Raw genomic sequence first — 19,665 nt, forward strand, 5'->3', positions numbered from 1 at the left:
GTCACTTGCTATAAATATTTTAAATAATACTTAGTGGATGATAATAACACCAAGTCATGAAATTATTGTATTATCCCCGATCCTTGATAAGTGTACAGAGTTTGAATTAAATCTGTCCGTTTGAAATGGGTCAAAATCGAGTCTAAAGGAGTCGGTTAAATACATATAGGTGAAGCTAATAAAGATGTGTAAAAAACATTTACTCGCCAATTAAAATCTTTCAAACTCAAACTCAAACTCAAACTCCAACATTTATTTATTTATTCAACTAGACTTCTTTTAGAAGCACTTTTGAATCGTTATATTACACAGTTATAACATTTACCACCGGTTCGGAAGGCAGTTTCTACAGAGAAGAGCCGACAAGAGACTCTGTAATTGCTCTTTTAAAATAATATCAATTTTACTTTTTAATTCTACATAACATGTAACATGTACATAACAATGATACCAATGAACTGACCTGTGGTTCTTAAGCGACAACATGCCATGGATTGTCATCTTCCATATATTCATTAATGCTACAGTAGGCTCTCTGAACTAATACATTTTTAATATAGTTTTTGAATTTAGCACTACTAAACGATTTATAACTATGAAGAATTCTATTGTATAAACGTATACCTTGTCGCATAAATGATTTTTTAACACTAAGCCGGAAAACAGGCATTTCAATTTAATTTCTGTTCCTCGTGTCATAACTATGTCTATCACCTACTTTTGTATGTAAGTCGATGTTATTGTGTACTATAAAATGTTATTTGACAGTCTAAATACTTTACCTCCCAACTAGCTCTTATTATCAGAGTACCAGCTTCATATCCAGTGATGTATGTTTGACTGAATTTCGACAAGGTCAATGAACCGGCACGTGGTGGCGCATGCGCGGTGGTGTGCGTGTGACAGGAAAAAAAAATTCGGTACCCTATTACCCTATACTTATTGAGTTACTAATCCCAGGATGGCTTCTTAAATATACACACACACATTCACATTTAATAATATACATATTTCGGAACCCACAACTAGATCCTACATCACTACGAAGTATAAAATAACTAGCTGCGCCCCGCGGTTTCACCCGCGTAAGTCCGTATCCCGTAGGAATATCAGGATAAAAAGTTGCGTATGTGTTATTCCAGTTTCCCAGCTGTCTACGTGCCAAATTTCATTGCAATCGGTTCAGTAGTTTTTGCGTGAAAGAGCAACAAATACATAAGTCGCTTTCTTTGTCTGCATCTATGTTTGGATGTATGCATGTATGCTTAGATGTAGTTACACTAGTCCTATCCTACTAATATTATAAATGCGAAAGTTTGTGAGGGTGGATGTACGTGTATGTATATGTTTGTTACTCTTTCACGCAAAAACTACTGAACCGATTGCAATGAAATTTGGTACGTAGATAGCTGGAAAACTGGAATCACACATAGGAAACTTTTTATCCCGATATTCCTACGGGTTACAGACTTACGCGGATGAAAATGCGGGTCGAAGCTATTAACATATTATAAAACACATCTCACCATCCACAATAACATAACTAAAACGGTGCATCCATTTCCAAGCAATACAGGAACCAGCAAACAGTAACATTTTTCATTTAAATAAACAAAGAGGTTACATAATGGAACGTCGTTATATGCGACCTGATTGGTAAATGACCTAGATCCGGGATAAATAAGCGCATCTGAGCACTAGATATCTAGGCTAGACCGCTTTTAGGGCTTACTCTGCCATTACATGACGTTTTTTGAGCGGGTAAGGAGGTTTATTCATGAGAAAATGTTGAACGAATAGAAAAAAATTTAACACAAGGCGGGATTCGAACCTGAGTCTTTTTGATCAATTTTTATTATATATTTTCAAAATTATCACGTATGAAGCATTTCAATGCTATAAAACTAAAAATTAAATTAAGGTTTATTCATCTAGCCTCTTACTTAATCTTCTAAGACCTATTAACGTGTCTCATAACAGAGTTTTCCTAAAGTCAAAAATAATATAAATGTAACGAAATATACTTTAAAACTTACATAATTTCTATATATATATTATACCAGTATTTGCCCGCGGCTTCGACCGCGTTAAATTCCGAGTAACACTCACAAATACAATATCATAAATGCGAAAGTTTGTGAGGATGGATGTACGTGTAAGTGTTTGTATGTTACTATTTCACGCAAAAACTACTGAACCGATTGCAATGAAATTTGATACGTAGATAGCTGGACAACTGGAATAACACATAGGCAACTTTTTATCCCGATATTCCTACGGGATACGGATTTACGCGGGCGAAACCACGGGGCGCAGCTAGTAATACGATAAATGAGAGCAGTATGTTACAAATGGCAATTTTTCGTCAGAACACAATGCTACAGTGACATGTTTTTACAGCATAGTTATAAAATCATTTGTGGGTTCGTATTGACAACAGATAAATTTTATGGTAGGTTTTACGAATCCGAATTCAACTCGATAGATACCCTCAAATTAACTCCCATCCACACTTTCCTATTTACTTCTACGAAGTTTTGACCTAATTATTTTCAAAAAACAACGAAAAAAAGAGTTATGCATACTCAATTGCATAATAAATAAGCAGGAGAAAGCATCCCCGCGTCCCACTAGCATACATATCCTCATAATCAATTAATAATTATAACAAATGCCGTATAAACACACCACGCCTTCCGCAACCGCGCAAGCGCGTTTCCATGGCAACGCCAACATGGCCGCGTCACTATGGCAACGGGTAAGTGGAACAGGCTCAGGTGACCTATTTCTGTGTTATATGTACACGCATTGTTTGAGTTATCGAGTGACATACATATATATAAGTAGGAAAAGAGAGTTTTATAGTTTTTGGGGTGTGATTGAATACCTGAAATAGCAAAAGGATAGGAATTACATGAAATTGATATAAAACGACTGAGATATTTTCACGTTACTAGTAATGCCTCATTTAAAAATGAACATTTAAAACGCTCCTTAAACCATGCATATGAAATAGTTTTAATTCTAAATTGTTATCGAGATTCTTTCGTTAGAGTCAAAAAGCTTAGAATCCGGGCAAAATATTTCGAATTAATATAAAAAAAATAATGAATAAAATCACATCATCGAAAACACTACATACGTAACAAATTACATAAAGATTTTTCAATCAATCCTTGGAAAACGAATTCGTCAAATCTATATATATATATAAAAGAAAGTGGTGTTAGTTACACTATTTATAACTGAAGAACGGATTAACCAATTTGGCTGAAAATTTGTGGAGATGTAGCTTTGACCCAGGAGACGGACATAGGGTAGTTTTTATCCTGGAAATCCCACGGGAACGGGAACATGCGAGAAAAACCCCGGGTCTAAGTTTCCTGCGACTACGCGGGCATAGCCGCGGGCGGATAGCTAGTATCGTACAAAAAAAACATTTCAAAAATGTACTCTAAATGCCTTTTGACAAATAACAGGAGGGTTACCGTGACGGCTTAATACAGTACTAATTCCAGTGTGGAAAAAGGACAGAGCTATTTAGGTCAGCTAGCGCCTACACTTTCTCACACTGCAATTAGTACGTCACCCCTAGCTGACATTTAAATATTATCACAGTATATAGCGAAAGTGTTTATAATATTATTGCATAATAGTTTATTTTTGAAAAGTTTTTACTTGAGAAATTTGGAAGGAATAGAAAAAATTTGATCACGAGGCAGGATTTACTTGGTTTTAAGTTTTTACTCGGTTAGGTGGTGGGTCGAGCACGCTTCGGCACGAATTGGGCCAGCTCGCATCGGGGAAGTACCACACCCCCACAGGAGACCGGCGTGAAATAGCTGCATGCTACTGGCTTGGTACAGTGAGGAACCGGAGGCCCAATAACAATTCCTCAACTCTTCCACTCCTTCTACCCAGTCGTCATCTTTTCCTCATTTCTAGGGCACTCTCTTAGCGAATGCCCATGCGGTGATCGCTTACCATTTGAGTTGCCCGCTATGACATAAAAAAGCTTGGTCCCAACAAAGAATCTAAAATCAACTCAAATATACATAGAAATAAATAGAAAACTTACCATAATAGGGCATATTGGTAATCATTCTTTCATTTATCATAGCCACTGTTCACTTCACACTACTTAATACATTTCACTGTATGTCACTGTTAAATATTGAAGTCACCGCAAAACTGTAAAAACCGCTATCTTGTAATCTACCTCGACATATTGTAAACTGTCGAAAAACCGTCATCCACGCTTACTTGCTTATTTAGACGCTTTTATTAACTTCACTATGTGTGTATGTAACCGACTCTTTAGACTAGACAAGCTGCGCACCGCGGTTTCACCCGCGTAAGTCCGTATCCCGTAGGAATATCGGGATAAAAAGTTGCCTATATGTTATTCCAGTTGTCCAGCTGTCTACTTCTCAAATTTCATTGCAATCGGTTTAGCAGTTTTTGCGTGAAAGAGCAACAAACACACACACATCCTTACAAACATTCGCATTTATAATATTAGTAGGAGTTTGACCCACTTTAAACGGACAGATTTAATTCAAACTCTATACACTTATCAAGGATCGGTGATGATACAATAATTTCATGAGTTTATCACATTATTCTGATTAGAATCGTCAGGATTAAATAATTTCCATGCGTATACTCTGTATGCAAGTAAGGCAATGAAGTTTTTATCATCAAAGCGTGTGTTTTAGTTTTTTTACCTATGTATTTTATTTGTCGACTAAATTAAAATCTAACGATGTTTACAGTTTTTCGGTGACATTGACACTTAAAAGGGCGGGAAAATTGATCAAGCTCTTTTAATTAGGCCACGAATGAAACTAAAAAAGAAAATATACTATAAATATAGATGTTATGACGTAGCATTCGCTAAGAAAAAATATTGATAAATTCTACCCCCAAGGGGATAAAATAGGGGATTCAAGTTTGTACCGCGAAAATTATTTAGACCGGGCGAACCTGCCGGCAACTCTAGTTAATAAATAAAAACTAATTTGTGGCTATTATGGTGCTTTTAATAAGCTTCAAATACTCTCGTTCAATACTAGCTTTCCGCCTGTGACTTCGCCCGCGTATCCTTAGTATATCTGAATAGGAATGAGATGTTTCACCGCGGTATAAACTAGCCAATCTCGCTCTAACCTAACCTATCATCACACGCAAACATTATACCCTACAGTCGCTCCGTTGTGAAAGGACCAACAAACAGACTTCACATCTAACTAATATCATGAAGCTGAAGAATTTGTTTGTTTGTTTGAACGCACTCACTGAATCTCAGGAACTACTGGTCCGATTTGAAAAATTCTTTCAGTGTTAGATAGCCCATTTATTGAGGAAGGCTATATATGAACCACTGGCGAAGCCGGGGCGGCTGCTAGTCTATAATATTAGTATGGATTCGTATATTACATAATACAGATAGTAGGTACGTGGAAACAACAAATGAAGCCAGGTGCATAGCCTAGGCAAGCCTTGAAATCGTTTAGTATATTTACAACGTTTTGTGAAAATCACTACGCTAGTGATGTGATGCCGTTCGTTTTTATCGATAAAATTATACACGTTTTCGTTTCTGAGACTATTTGGAGCGCCTAAACAGACCTGGTCGTTAGAATTATCGAAATTAATTATACAATCTAAAATACACGTATATATTTATATTTATTCTTTTTATAATATAGCAGTTTTTTATTGTTTATTTATTGTGTTTGTCAGTGTTTCCAATAGATAACGTGTATTTTAAGACGGAGTAATCTTTCTTTATTTTAAGTCCTTTAACCAAGACAAAAAAATCTCTATTAAGTAGTGAATCATAAAAATATTTAATAAATGCATTATATAATAGAATTAAATAAATAAATTGTATAACAATTCAGACTAGTTTAGATTAAGTATCTTGTTTTAAATTCGTCAAAGGCTCTGAGCTTTATATTTCATCATTTGTAATAAATCTGTACTCCAATATAAAGTTGCAAGGATTGTTTATTTGTATCTTTGCACGCGCTAGTCTCAAGAACTGCACAGATTAAAAAAAATCTGTCACCATTGAATCAGACACTATGCATAATAAAGTAAACGTGAGATGAATCAATTCATAATATATTGCCTCCGACATATACGCTTACATATGATTCGAAATCCTACTGCGCAATTCTGAACTGCATTATATATGAACTACTTCTAAATCAATTTACCTATTCATGAGTACTTGTGGACGCTGTAACTATTTCGTAATATGATTGAAAACATTTAATTATCAAATAATCTGTCTCTCTGTATCTCTGATCCATGTACATTTATTATGGCATAATTTAATAAATATATTTATCGTGTCATAATTAGATAGATCGAATAGAACTGGTGGTTTGCCTGATCGCCACCGCCCATAAATTTGCAGAAGTAGGGCTTCTGTAAATGCGTAGACTACTTTTAAGGGACAATGAAAGCTTTACAAGGGAAAATAAATGAAAAGGTTAAGGGGCCTCCGAACACAAAAAAGCATTATTAAGCAAAGTTACGGTAACATATAAACAACATGTGTTCAATCTGTATGTATTAAAAAATGTCACACGCTAACCTTCCAAGTGACAATTAAACGTCACACCACACGTCACAGACTAACAACGGCTGGTGCAATCAATTCGCGACACCAGCAGATCACCAAAACGTTAAACAGTGGACAAATTTACACTGTAACCGTGTCAAGGCCGCCATTAGCATGCTCACGGCACAATAGCCACTATGCACTTTCTAAGACGACTCTTTTTCAAGGTAATTAATAATTGAATGTGCTCGGATTTTAATTACTAATGTAACTACGATAGTACATGTAAGTACATGTACTATTTTTACATATTTACAGTTTTACATGTACTATGTTTTCAGTTTTATAAACTTCCTAGCTGACCTGGCAAATGCTGTTCTGCTTTACTCCTATCATTTAGGGGTATGAAAAATAGATGTTGGGCCGATTCTCAGACATACCCGATATGCACAAAAAATTTCATAAGAATCGGTCCAGCCGTGTCGGAGGAGTACAGTAACTAAAATTGTGACACGGGTATATAAGGTAGGTATATAAGGTAGGTATATAAGGTAGCTCCTGGATTAAATATGTGCTCTGCTGAGTTATTCGTAACAGACAAAATTAAAATTTAGAAATTAAAGACTTTTTAACGGATTTTAAACGCGATTTATTCATTATATTATTAACCCGACGTTTCGAACACTTTACAGCGAGCTTTTCCCCGTGAATTTTTAACGGATTTCAAACGTGACCTTTTAAAATCCGTTGAAGTCTTTAATTTCTAAATGTATAATACTCGCGTACAATCAAACACAAGAAAATACTAAAGTTAAAATGATCACCACTATAACAGATATTTCTTGTATCTATCAAATCCTGCTTATATTACAAACGCGAAATTTTGTAACTACGAATGGATGAATGGATGAATGGAAGATTGGATGGTTCTTACTCATTCACGCGAAAATAGCCTATTGTATCTGAACGAAATTTGGTAGAGAGATAGAGTCTGGACTAATACATATCTGTTCGCCCTGTATTTGCCCGTGGTACATATATAGCCTATTTCACTTACAGAAGTTGCAACTATCTAATTTTGAAAGAATTTTTTAGGTCCAGCAGTTTTTAAGTTTATCCATTACAAACAAATTCTTCCTCTTTATATTATGTGTATATTATCGATATATTTCCATCGACAGTCCGACACATCACTAGCGTTACGCAACATGGGCTCGCAAGGTCGATATTTTTCTCTACAATAGCATTATTGGTGAACAGGTATTTAGAGGTAATACACTATGTAAATAATAAATGGACGGGTAAAGCAAGGTGTTTTGGATAGTTTCTGGGTATATCCTATCCTACTAATAATATAAATGCGAAAGTTTGTAAGGATGTGTGTGTGTTTGTTGCTCTTTCGCTACTAACTAAAACTACTGACCCGATTGCAACGAAATTTGGTACGTAGACAGCTGGACAACTGGAATAACATATAGGCAACTTTTTATCCCGATATTCCTACAGGATACGGACTTACGCGGGTGAAACCGCGGGGCGCAGCTGGTACTACATGTATATACGTCTATTTTAAAGAGGAACCTTTTTTTTGTATGTTTGTAACGTTTTCGTAAAAACCACTGGACCGATTACAAAAATTCTTTCACCATTAGAAAGCTGCTTCACTGAATGACATAGGCTATATTATATGTACCACGGGCGGGGCGAGCAGCTAGTTAAAAACAATTACACTTTACCATAGCAGAAGGACCCTATAAATAGAATCATACAAGAAAAAGCTTAAAAAACCAAAACCCGATTACGCAAAACAAAATTGCCTCCAGAGGGCGCCACAGTCGATTTAGTATGACGTCACATGGCCAGCGGACAATCTAGTCGCTTCTAACGATACATCATTCGTTGCTGTATCATAAGTATTATAGTAGATGAACATACAAACATACAGGTCAAAATCAACCCACCTCGCAAGTCGGGTAAATGCTGTACGAATCACAATACTGAATCTTATCTTATACCTTTAAACGAGCAATTATATATATATACATATATATCGGAATCGGCTCTAACGATTTTCATGAAATTTAGTATATAGGGGGTTTTGGGGGCGATAAATCGATCTAGCTAGGAATCTTTTTTAGAAAATGTCATATTCGTGTTTTTTTTTCTTGACATCTATTGGTGAATAATAATACTATTTTGCATCGTAGATAGCTGGACAACTGAAATAACACATAGGCACTTTTTATCCCGATATTCCGACGGGATACGGACTTACGCGGTTTCAACCGCGGGTCACAGCTAGTGACAGTTAATGTAAGCAAACACAGCCTTAGAACGAGGTTATGCCAAGGCTCTATTCAAAACTTGTAGGTTGAGGTAAGAGCATGAATCGAAAAAAATGTGGAAAAAATAAGGGCAGGTTGTTTTATTTAAATGCAATGAGGCGTTTTATGGATTGCATTATTATAATAAAATAAATCAGTACATAGCATAAAGCTGTATAGTATGACTAGCTGCGCCGCACGGTTCGCCCGCGTAAGCCCGTAGGAATATCGACATAAAAAGTTGACTATATGTTATTCCAGTTGTCCAACTGTCTACGTACCAAATTTCATTGCAATCGGTTCAGTAGTTTTTGCGTGAAAGAGTAACAAACATCCATACATACATACATCCACCCATACTTACAAACTTTCGCGTTTATAATATTGGCAGGATAGAACAATGTCTATATGTGCCTAGATCTTCAAAATTACGCAACAGATTAAGATGGATTTTTTTTTAATAGATAGAGTGATTCAAGGGGATAGTTTATATGTATAATAATAGAAAAAGGGGAGAGGAAAGGACTTTACTGCGAAGGCGTGCCTACGGCGTTAAGGTGTGCAAAGCCACGGCCAAAAGCTAGTGCGAAAGAAATATGTTTGTTACTTTGTTGTGGATAAACTCGAAAACTACGGCAACGTAGACCTCGAGATTAAAAAAATTAGGATGTCATTTTCTATGTATCTTTTTATCTTATAAGCGCGAATGCTTGTTACTCCCTCACGCGCAAACGGCTGATCAGAATTCTATTAATTTGAAAGTCTTACAGATAAAGTCTGAAATAGCACGTCTATAATTTGTCCGAGTGCAGATATTTGAAAATTGCTGGTATATCAAAAAAAATCAGTTTGAGAAATATTTATTTATCATTTCCGCTTTAGGAAATCAATAAAGTATGTTATTCCGGTAGAGGCAACAGGGTCGCATGACAGTTACTAAGTTATTTATGATGCAAGGCGATATATTTTATATTTTCGAATTTAAAATTGTGAAACAATTTTTTTTATTAAAAGCAAAATTAATATTGATATGCTTCGTCATCTACGTTTCTTCTAACACTAATACAATATTTATTCCGTTAAAATTAATTTGACGTGTTTTTAATTTTAATGCTATTGTAAAAAAATATATTTTATGTCTATGAGAAATAACGAAATGATAATATTCATAACAATAAATAAATTTATGACTCCACACGCTGAATAGTATTTCTCTATTACTGTTTAATTTATGTACGTCGTATTTTTATTATCATTGTTATGTAAAAATCGATGCATGAGCCATCGCCTTGACAAAATACGCGCCAGCGTAAAAAAAAAAAGTAAACGTCAAATACCTAATCAATTTTCCCAGTTTCGTCAACACAGATTAAAAAGGTTCACTGCACTCCAAATTTTTAAAAATAGAACGAGCGCGTTCGTAAATACGCGATGCGCGCGGTCGCTGTTGCCGCCAAATACTGAAGAGATCCGTTCTTATCAATTACGCGACTGATTTCAAATGCCGCGTATCCCTCTCGTGTCCTATTAGCACCTTGACTATACAACTCAGTTGGGTTATACACGGAATATTATACAGGTAAATTCAAATGACCGTTCTAATTTCGTAAGCTAGTTTAAAGCGTTGAATATTAAAATTCGTCGTATTGTTCGAATGGCGGATTCAATCACGAGGTATTTGCGTCTTGTCTATGCCACTATGGTCTGGTTATTTTTAACTAGCTATGCTTCGGCCAAACTGAAAATGTCAAAAGCCAATGCTTTTGTTTTTTGTGTAATAATAACTGTATGTTTTATAACTATAATGTTTATTTTTACATATCTGAAATAAGAGAGAGAATCGTACAACTAACACGCTTTCATTAGTTTCGCTTGTATGTTTTCGTGCTTGTGTGTTTGTGTACTGATGTCTGGTGGATGAAATTCGATTGCTGTGGATTTACGGTACATTATACAATACGTAAATATAAATCATCCTTCCTACTAATATTATAAATGCGAAAGTTTGTAAGGATGTGTATGTGTGTGTTTGTTGCTCTTTCACGCAAAACCACTGAACCGATTGCAATGAAATTTGGTACGTAGACAGCTGGACAACTGGAATAACATATAGGCAACTTTTTATCCCGATATTCCTACGGGATACGGACTTACGCGGGTGAAACTGCGGGGCGCAGCTAGTATTGTATAAAATTACACATAATTACTAAGACAATATAATTTTCAACTAATTCCATGGAATATCACCTATATTCAGTTATAGAGTGACAATACACAAGGACATACTAAACACACACTTGCGTAATTTCCACAGATAAAATACACTAGAAGTGTCTGTGTTAGTGCATATATTATGTATCTATACACATATACATATAAACTAAATTAATGTGTCAGTTTGTAATTGCTTAAAACGGTGAAGGAAAACATCGTGAGGTAACCGGCATGTCCGAGAATTAAATAGTTCGACCACATCTGACATCTGCCAAACCGCACTTGGCCAGCGTGGTGGATTATGGTCTGAACCCTCAGAGGAGGCCTGTGTCCCCGCAGTGTGAACATATATGGGCTGATGATGATGATGAAATGTGAGTTTGCAATATTGAAATAACCGTTTTTTTACTACATGTATATGAATATACATATATTTCTTTTTTTATGTCACAGTCGGTAATGGAGCTGGTGGGTCGGCTGATGGTAAGCGCTACCGCCGCCCATAGACATTTGAAGACCTTACGCCTCTACAAATGGATTGCCGACTTTATACGGAAGGGTAAAGAAAGCATTGACTAGAGGGATAAAGGAAAGGATAAGGATATGTAAAAAGGATACGGGCCTCCGGCTCCCCCCAATATCATCCACAGACAGAGCATTACACGGTCACATCCATCCAATGTTGTGAAATAGTACCATGCTACTGTGTTTCGTCCGCCTCCTTCGTACAGTGGTTAACGCGTGAGCGTAGAACCGGGGGGTCCTGGGTTCAATTCTCGGTGGGGACGCACAAAAAAAAATATCTCGGTCTGGCAGGACACAGAAGGCTGATCACCTACTTGTCCATAAAGAAAATCGATCAGTGAAACAGATGTACATCATCTGCCCCATACCCCATTAGGGGACACGGGACTTCACTTACTGTGTTTCGTACGATGTAGGTGGAGTGGGGGAACCGGTGGCCCGATTCCTTTTCCTCATCCTTCCCAATCCATTCCTTCTTTCCAATCGTCAAACCTTTCCTTATCCCTTACCCCTTAAAGCGGGCAGAAGGACTGTATCTGCGAATATCCATGGGCGCTGGTGATCGCTTACCATAAAACGAATCCACTCAGTTGCCCGCATAAAAAAAACAAACATACATACATACACAAAACGACTTTAACCATTTTGTGTATTTAAAGAGGCCGTGCTAAAGTGTGTCAAATAATAGATATGTAAATATTATTTGAATTTTAATTAAATGGCCTTTTGCATAATTTTATTAAGATTATTACATTATCTAGTGAGTTTATGGGAAAACTTAATTACCTTTCAACAGAACAAACTCAGTTTGTTTGTCTGTTTGAACGTCATTAACTCGTAAACTCTTGAAAATGGAAATTAGTAAACTGTATTATCACGACAAGCTTTTATATCTTATAGCTGTATGCTGGGACAAATATAGCCTAGTAGACGCTCGTCCCGGCTCCGCCCGGATATCAAGATTCCTGTTTTATCCCAAGCGAGCATTTAATCGGGATAAAAAGTATCCTATCGCCCAAATCAGCTCATACCTTGTCTGTACACAAAATTTCATCAAAATCCGTTCAGTAGTTCCAGCGTGATTGACGGACAAAAATCCCAACAAACAATCACATTTATAATATTAGCGTGATATGTCACTCAGTGAAGTCACAGCTTTCATATAGTGAATAAATTTTATAATCAGTTCAGTCGTTCCTAAGATTAGCGCGTTCAAACAAACAAACAGACTCAGCTTTATTAGTATTGATATGATCCAATAACCTTTACGATTCTCATTGAGAGACAAATGTCTAGGTTTTATTCAAGGCTGCCGTTAAATCAATAAATATAATTTATTAATGCATTTAAATTTAATTTATTGATAACCCATTTATCTAGAATAGGTTTTTAAATCTAGACTTAGTTTGCGTAAGTTTTGTTTAAATCACAGTTCGTTAATCACTTAATGTTATATATATTAAAATCCTTATGTATATATGTCGAATTATATTTAATTATAGCGTTAAACTAATATAAATTGATAATAGAAGCAACGATAAATATATTAAAATTTATTAAATGAACAGCTCATTTAATTTGTCCTGTCTGAAACTTCTAAACTCATTGCACACATCATGCGTTTCATCATAATTCCAAATTCGAATTTGTGAATTGCACACGACAATATGTGGTACTTATTCATAGAGTTATTAACATTTAGACAATATTTTTTATTGATGAATTAATTTAATTCTTTCGTTGTTATATTTGTATGTCTCTCTTACCTTTCATGTGTTCAGATGTGTCAGCTCGCATAATGTCCGTTAAATAGTGTTCTAGTGATCTCATATTGTCTAATCCTCCCCTTTCCTGTAACAAAACATAACAGTTAATATTTTTAACAAAAAAACTAAAATTAAAATTAATGGCTTAATAAATATTAAATACTCTTGATACGGCTATTCCTGAATAAAATTTACATAAGTTTTATAAAACTATTAGTGTATTATAATCATATATAATAGACTGAATTAAAAGTAAATAAAAATAAGTAACTATGTCAATATAAATTCTTACCAACATTAGAAAATTTACAACTTCCTCATAAACTCGCTTAATATCAAAGTACACGCATTACCAACATCACGGATCCTGCGTATAACCGACCACTTACATGACCCATCATCCTATACAAGCCCTGAATAATCCAGGTGTCATCGTAAACCAGCCACCTACTGACCCATTTTCGCTTACGCAGTGTGACGTCACTACAGCATTGCGCTATGACCAGCAAACACTGTAGAACGTGCCTTAATGCCCGCGCATAGAGTTCAAAATTAATTGCACGGCGCACCTCCGTACAATGTTATGTGAAATGGAACAAGCTGTTTGGTAATAAAGTGTAGACTTGGTTGCAGCGCTCTATAGAAAACTCTGATGTTCGAAATTTAAATTTGTTCTTAAAAAAATAGAGTTGAGTATTGTTTGTATATGCGCGAAAAGGTCAAGGGGTCAGAGCTGCAATGCGAATTCACAAAACTGTTTTATAAAATAGAGCGTTTTCAATGATATATTGTTTACATTTTTTAAACATAGAAATATATAATATTATAAACACCAATATAACACCTAATCACATCCAAACACATCCAATATATTTTAAAATTAAGTTGTAACAACAAATACATGCGCCTGTAAATAAATAATAGCATTGTTTAAGATACGCATTTATAGGCGCTTTGCTTTTAAATTACTACATTTTTCAAGTATTTTTTTGTTTATTTCTAGACATAAACAAATTCAATAATATGCTCAATAATATGGGAGCTTCATGTTTTAATAAAGGCCATATAATTTACACTGTTTCCTTGAATATCTAAAAAGCTGCTATTTATGAGGATTAATTTAAAGCTAAGAAGGTACTATTTAGGTAGATAATACATATTCATTTATTTATAAAAATCTGCCCGAATTTCAGTGCTAACCAGTTGAAATTAATAAAAACTTTATTGCACACACAATAAGATACAATACAATATACTTTATTTAACAATTATTATTGAGGAAGATTAACAAACATACAAGGGAAAGAAACATTTAAATGTTAAATAGGCGGCCTTATCGCTTTTAAGCGATCTCTGCCAGGCAACCTTTGGATAGGATATTATACTTTTACATTGGATACCTACCATAAGATACCTCGTAAGTATAGCAATAACAGATAACGGGCGGCCGTATTGGTGGCCTAAAACTGAAAGAATTGTTATTAAACAGACCAGCACTAGACCAGTAAACTTTTCAGATAATTTAGAATCTAGATAGATTGTAATGATTATCCATAGGATATAAAAAAGTCGCTTTCTCTGTCTCTATGTCCCTATGTATGCTTAAATCTGTAAACTACGCAACGGATTTTGATGAGGTTGTTTAATAGATATAGTGATTCAAGAGTAAGACTTATATGTATAACAACATCTATTAAACTACTCCAAATTAACCCGTGCAAAGCCGCGGTCAAAAGCTAGTTATAAGATATAACTGTTTATGAGTCTATCGTAGTGTCTTCATGATGATCGCTGGGATATCTAAACTAATATTATAAAGCTGAAGAGTTTGTTTGTTTGATTGAACGCACTAATCTCAGCAACTACTGGTCCGATTTGAAAAATTCTTTCAATGTTACATAGCCCATTTATTGAGGAAGGCTATAGGCTATATAATATGTACCACGGGCGAAGCTGGGGCGGACCGCTACTAATAAATAATAATAGAATAATTTCACTACATATACTCAATATAAAAGCAAGTGAGACTATTAAGCTGATTCTATCATTAAAACGTTTTATTTTTAATTACTAGCTTACCGCCCGCGGCTTCGAACGCCTCCGTATTATTCTTACCTTTAAAACCTTCCCTGGACTATTCAGAATGCATCAAAAACATAATTATAAAAATCGGACCAGCCATTCTCAATGTTCAGCAAGACTAACGAACAGCAATTGATTTTTATATATAAGATGTTTTGTATACACATAAACAATCTTGTTTTATTCCCAAACATTTCAATTTTATGTTATCATAGTCCCTAGATATCCAAGTATGAACTTACAAATTTTATAACAACAACTGATAAGAGACCTGTCAGTGTTTGATTAGCTGATAAGGGCTGCAGCCATGTGCTATTTCATACTGGCATTTTTATAGATAACAGCAAGCCTACTGATATTTTAAACGCGAAAGTTCGTTCGTATGAATGTGTGTTTGTAACTCCGTCTAACGAAAACTGCTGAACGGATTTGGATCATACTCTGCTGTGATGTAGCTTATATACCGGAATAACACATCATCTATCCTTTTCCCCCATCAATCCTTCCTTGATCCCTGTCTAATTTGAAGGCAGCAATCCATTTGTAGGGGGGTAAGGTCTGAAATGAATATTTCACCCCTCTAAATGTACATGGGCGGTGGTAGCGCTTACCATCAGGCGTCCCATCAGATCCATTGCTGACGATAACATAAAAAAGCATTAGAAAACTTAATTTTTAGTTTTATAGCATTGAAGTGCTTTTTATAAATAAGAAATTTGAAAGAATAGAAAAAATTCGATCACGGGGCGGGATACGGACCCGCGTTTCTTGCCTAACCGTAGCAAGCATAGTTTTTTCTATTCTTTCAAAAAAATTTCTCATTAGAAAAATTGCTTTTGCACGCGGTATCACCCGCACGAAAACGCGCACAATATAATTAGTCAATATATGAATCAAACCGCCTCGTCATACCTAGGACTTAAGATTGTGAACCACCTACACCTATGGGATTTTTCCAGAGGGGAAATCTTACTTCCTCGGCCTCAGGGAAGGAGCCGTGGGTTATGTCGGATTCCTACCGACTAAAACCCCAATATGTTCCATCAGACTTCCGCTTTATTGAAAGGGCCAAGGGTTCTGGTTATAATACCTCCGCAGGTTACTTACGCACTGCAGTGGTGGCTCAGTGGTGAGGACCTCGGACTTAAAATCGACAAGTCGGGGTTCGAGACCGGGCGAGCGGGCAGGAAATAAATTGATTTTTCAATTTATGTGCGCATGTGTGACATCACCACTGCTCAAAACGGTGAAGAAAAACATCGCATCGCACACACACAAACATGCCAACCCGCACTTGGCCAGCGTTGTGGATTATGGCCTGAACCCTCAGAGGTGGCCTGTGTCCCAGCAGTGAGAACATATATGGGCAGATGATGAGGTTACTTACGGGTTCCCAAAAAGTACTGTATAGTGTTTACAAATTGATAAACATACGATAACCTAGATGTAAGATAACTATCTCTATTTATATTATCTATGGTATAGCGTTATAGTCAACTAGCTGCGCCCCGCGGTTTCACCCGCGTAAGTCCGTATCCCGTAGGAATATCGGGATAAAAGTTGCCTATATGTTATTCCAGTTGTTCAGCTATCTACGTACCAAATTTCATTGCAATCGGTTCAGTAGTTTTTGCGTGAAAGGGCAACAAACACACACACATCCTTACAAACTTTCGCATTTATAATATTAGTAGGATAGGATGATATTGGTGCCTTAGATTCGTTTCATAAACGCGCAAGTTGGCAAGTATGGATATGTTTGTTACTCCTTCACGCGAAAACAGCTTATCGTATCTGTAGGCAATTTGGTACAGAGATAGATTATAATCTGGATTAGCACATAAAATCAAGCTCAAACATTTATTTATTCAAATAGACTTCTTAAAGAAGCACTTTTGAATCGCCATAACACATTTTTGCCATTTACAACGGTACCATGCGAGTATTGTCGCGGGTTACAGCTAGTATTTTATAAGTTTACTATGAAACGGCCCCAGGTTCGCCCGTACTTAAATAGCACACAGAAATCAAGTGCATATACAACAGTGAGAAATAAATTTTTTAATCGATCTAGTTGTTCTTAAGATTAGCTAGTTCAAACAAACAAAGACTTTAGCTAAATATAATTGAGTAAGTAATAGCAATAATAATTAAATTAATAATTTTAAATTTTCTTTGGTTATTTATTGATAAAGTACAAGGTTTGAATTAAATCTGTCCGTTTGAAGTGGGTCAAAATCGAGTCTAAAGAAATCGGTTATAAACAAATATACAGACAAAGAAGCACTAAAATCAGTAGCTCGTTTTATAAAATAACGATTTATGGTTGAAAATCTGTGTAGGAAGGAAGGTAGAAACCCCCATCCAAAAGGGTGTTCCTTCAACCAGTCTACGCGACTGGACGGCCTGTTAGACCCAACTTCGATTTTTTTTTTGAGATGAATCTTAATGCTAGCCTGAAGGGCTACTACATTTTAGCACGGGCGCGTGGGTGAACTGATGGTTCACCCTGGTAGCGACACGCTCAAGGGCGTCCCCCCTTGTCGGGGACCGAACCCCACTTCGTTGGATAACGTTGAAAAGTTGTATATATATCTATGTAGCAAGAAAATTTCGTTTGCGCGATTCAGAAATATGTCACAACAAAACAACAAAAACGATAATATACTAATAAAGATTTACGAATTAATAAAATAAAAATCTTTGTGCTTCTTATATTAATTTGAAAATCTACGCCATGCCATCTCTCCCGCGTAACATGTTATCAAATTTCTTATCAGTGATATCAGTCATCAATCATATGTTGATGTGTTCTGAATTTAAAATCATTGTTGCTAATGGTGCGGATACACGCGACCGACAATTTATGGTATGGTTACACAGAGCTGCTCAAATCGAATTCATGATTTGTATGCAGTAATAATAAAAAACTGAAATGTTTGTTTGTTTGGACACGGTAATCTCAGAAACTACTGGCCGACTACAAAAAGGATTTCAATAGTTGTGATCACTATAGGCTACATACGAACGGGCAAAGCCAGTAAAATCTTAATATACCTTAATGACGTGTCACATTGATTGTCCGCGATGGACTCCTAAACTACTCAACCGATTTTAATCAAATTTGCACAGCATATGCAGTTTGGTCCAATTCAAAAGATAGGATTATTTATATTATATCAATTACGATAAATGACAACCCGGCCGGAGCCGGGGCTTGCAGCTAGTAAATAATAAATCTTAGTAAGTTATGAACGAAGCTAACAGTGGATGACGCGGAGAATTCTCATTGGTTGATTTGTTTTCATTCGTCATTCTGGGATTGAAAATGGACCAATAAGAGACGGCTTCGCTGTCTAAACTGTGGAATAATTCAAATATCAGCCGCACAACGTCACTAGAGTTTATCCATGACATTACAATATCTGTATGGTAACCCCATGACATATTACAATGTCAATAAAACTACCGCCTAATGTAAAATTTCATGTAACATATAATCATCATCATCATCAGCCCTTATATGTTCCCACTGCTGGGACACAGGCCTCCTATGAGGGTTCAGGCCATAATCCACCACGCTGGCCAAGTGCGGGTTGGCAGAGTAACATATAATATTGTTTCATTAATATCACTATAGACATTGTAAATTCACTATTTTCATAAATACCTATAATCATCACCATTATTATCATCTGTTCCCACTGCTTGGTATCCCGAGAGGGTATGAGCAGACTTGGGTGATAGGATACTTTTTATCCCGATAATTCTCCCTGGGGTTAAAACAGGAATCTTTATATCCGGGCGGAGCGAGCGTCTAGTAAGTAATACACAGATAATTTTACAGTTTTTATGTCATAGCGGGCAACCCAGCTGGTGGTACGCCTGATGGTTAGCGATCACGTCCCATATACATTTACAGGAGCCTCTGCAAATGCATTTACAGCTTTTAAGAGAGAATGTATAAGGAAATAATGAAACTTCTTTTAAACGTTTGAGTCATAAATATTATTTAGATCTGGAATATGATTATGAATTGTGACCTAGTAAATAATTTTTTTTATGTATTTTATAATATACCTATATTTTATTTTATATATTGTTTTTTATACTTAGTCTGGCCATAAATACTGTTACACTTAATTATAAAAAAATATTACATTTGAATTTCGAATCTGTC

General features: G+C 35.8%; 1 protein-coding gene across 1 annotated transcript in view; it reads right to left on the reverse strand.

The window, feature by feature from the left end:
* LOC119838439 (cytoplasmic polyadenylation element-binding protein 2) overlaps nt 1-19,665 on the reverse strand; it is a gene marked incomplete at its 3' end in the record, with an annotated part of 52,292 nt that overhangs the window by 19,177 nt on the left and 13,450 nt on the right. The window contains exon 2 of the mRNA XM_038364386.1: nt 13,404-13,488. Coding sequence (XP_038220314.1) covers nt 13,404-13,488 — 85 coding nt within the window. The remainder of the gene's footprint in view (nt 1-13,403; nt 13,489-19,665) is intronic.

The sequence above is a fragment of the Zerene cesonia genome, unplaced genomic scaffold, assembly GCF_012273895.1.
Source record: "Zerene cesonia ecotype Mississippi unplaced genomic scaffold, Zerene_cesonia_1.1 Zces_u003, whole genome shotgun sequence".
Classification (NCBI taxonomy): domain Eukaryota; kingdom Metazoa; phylum Arthropoda; class Insecta; order Lepidoptera; family Pieridae; genus Zerene; species Zerene cesonia.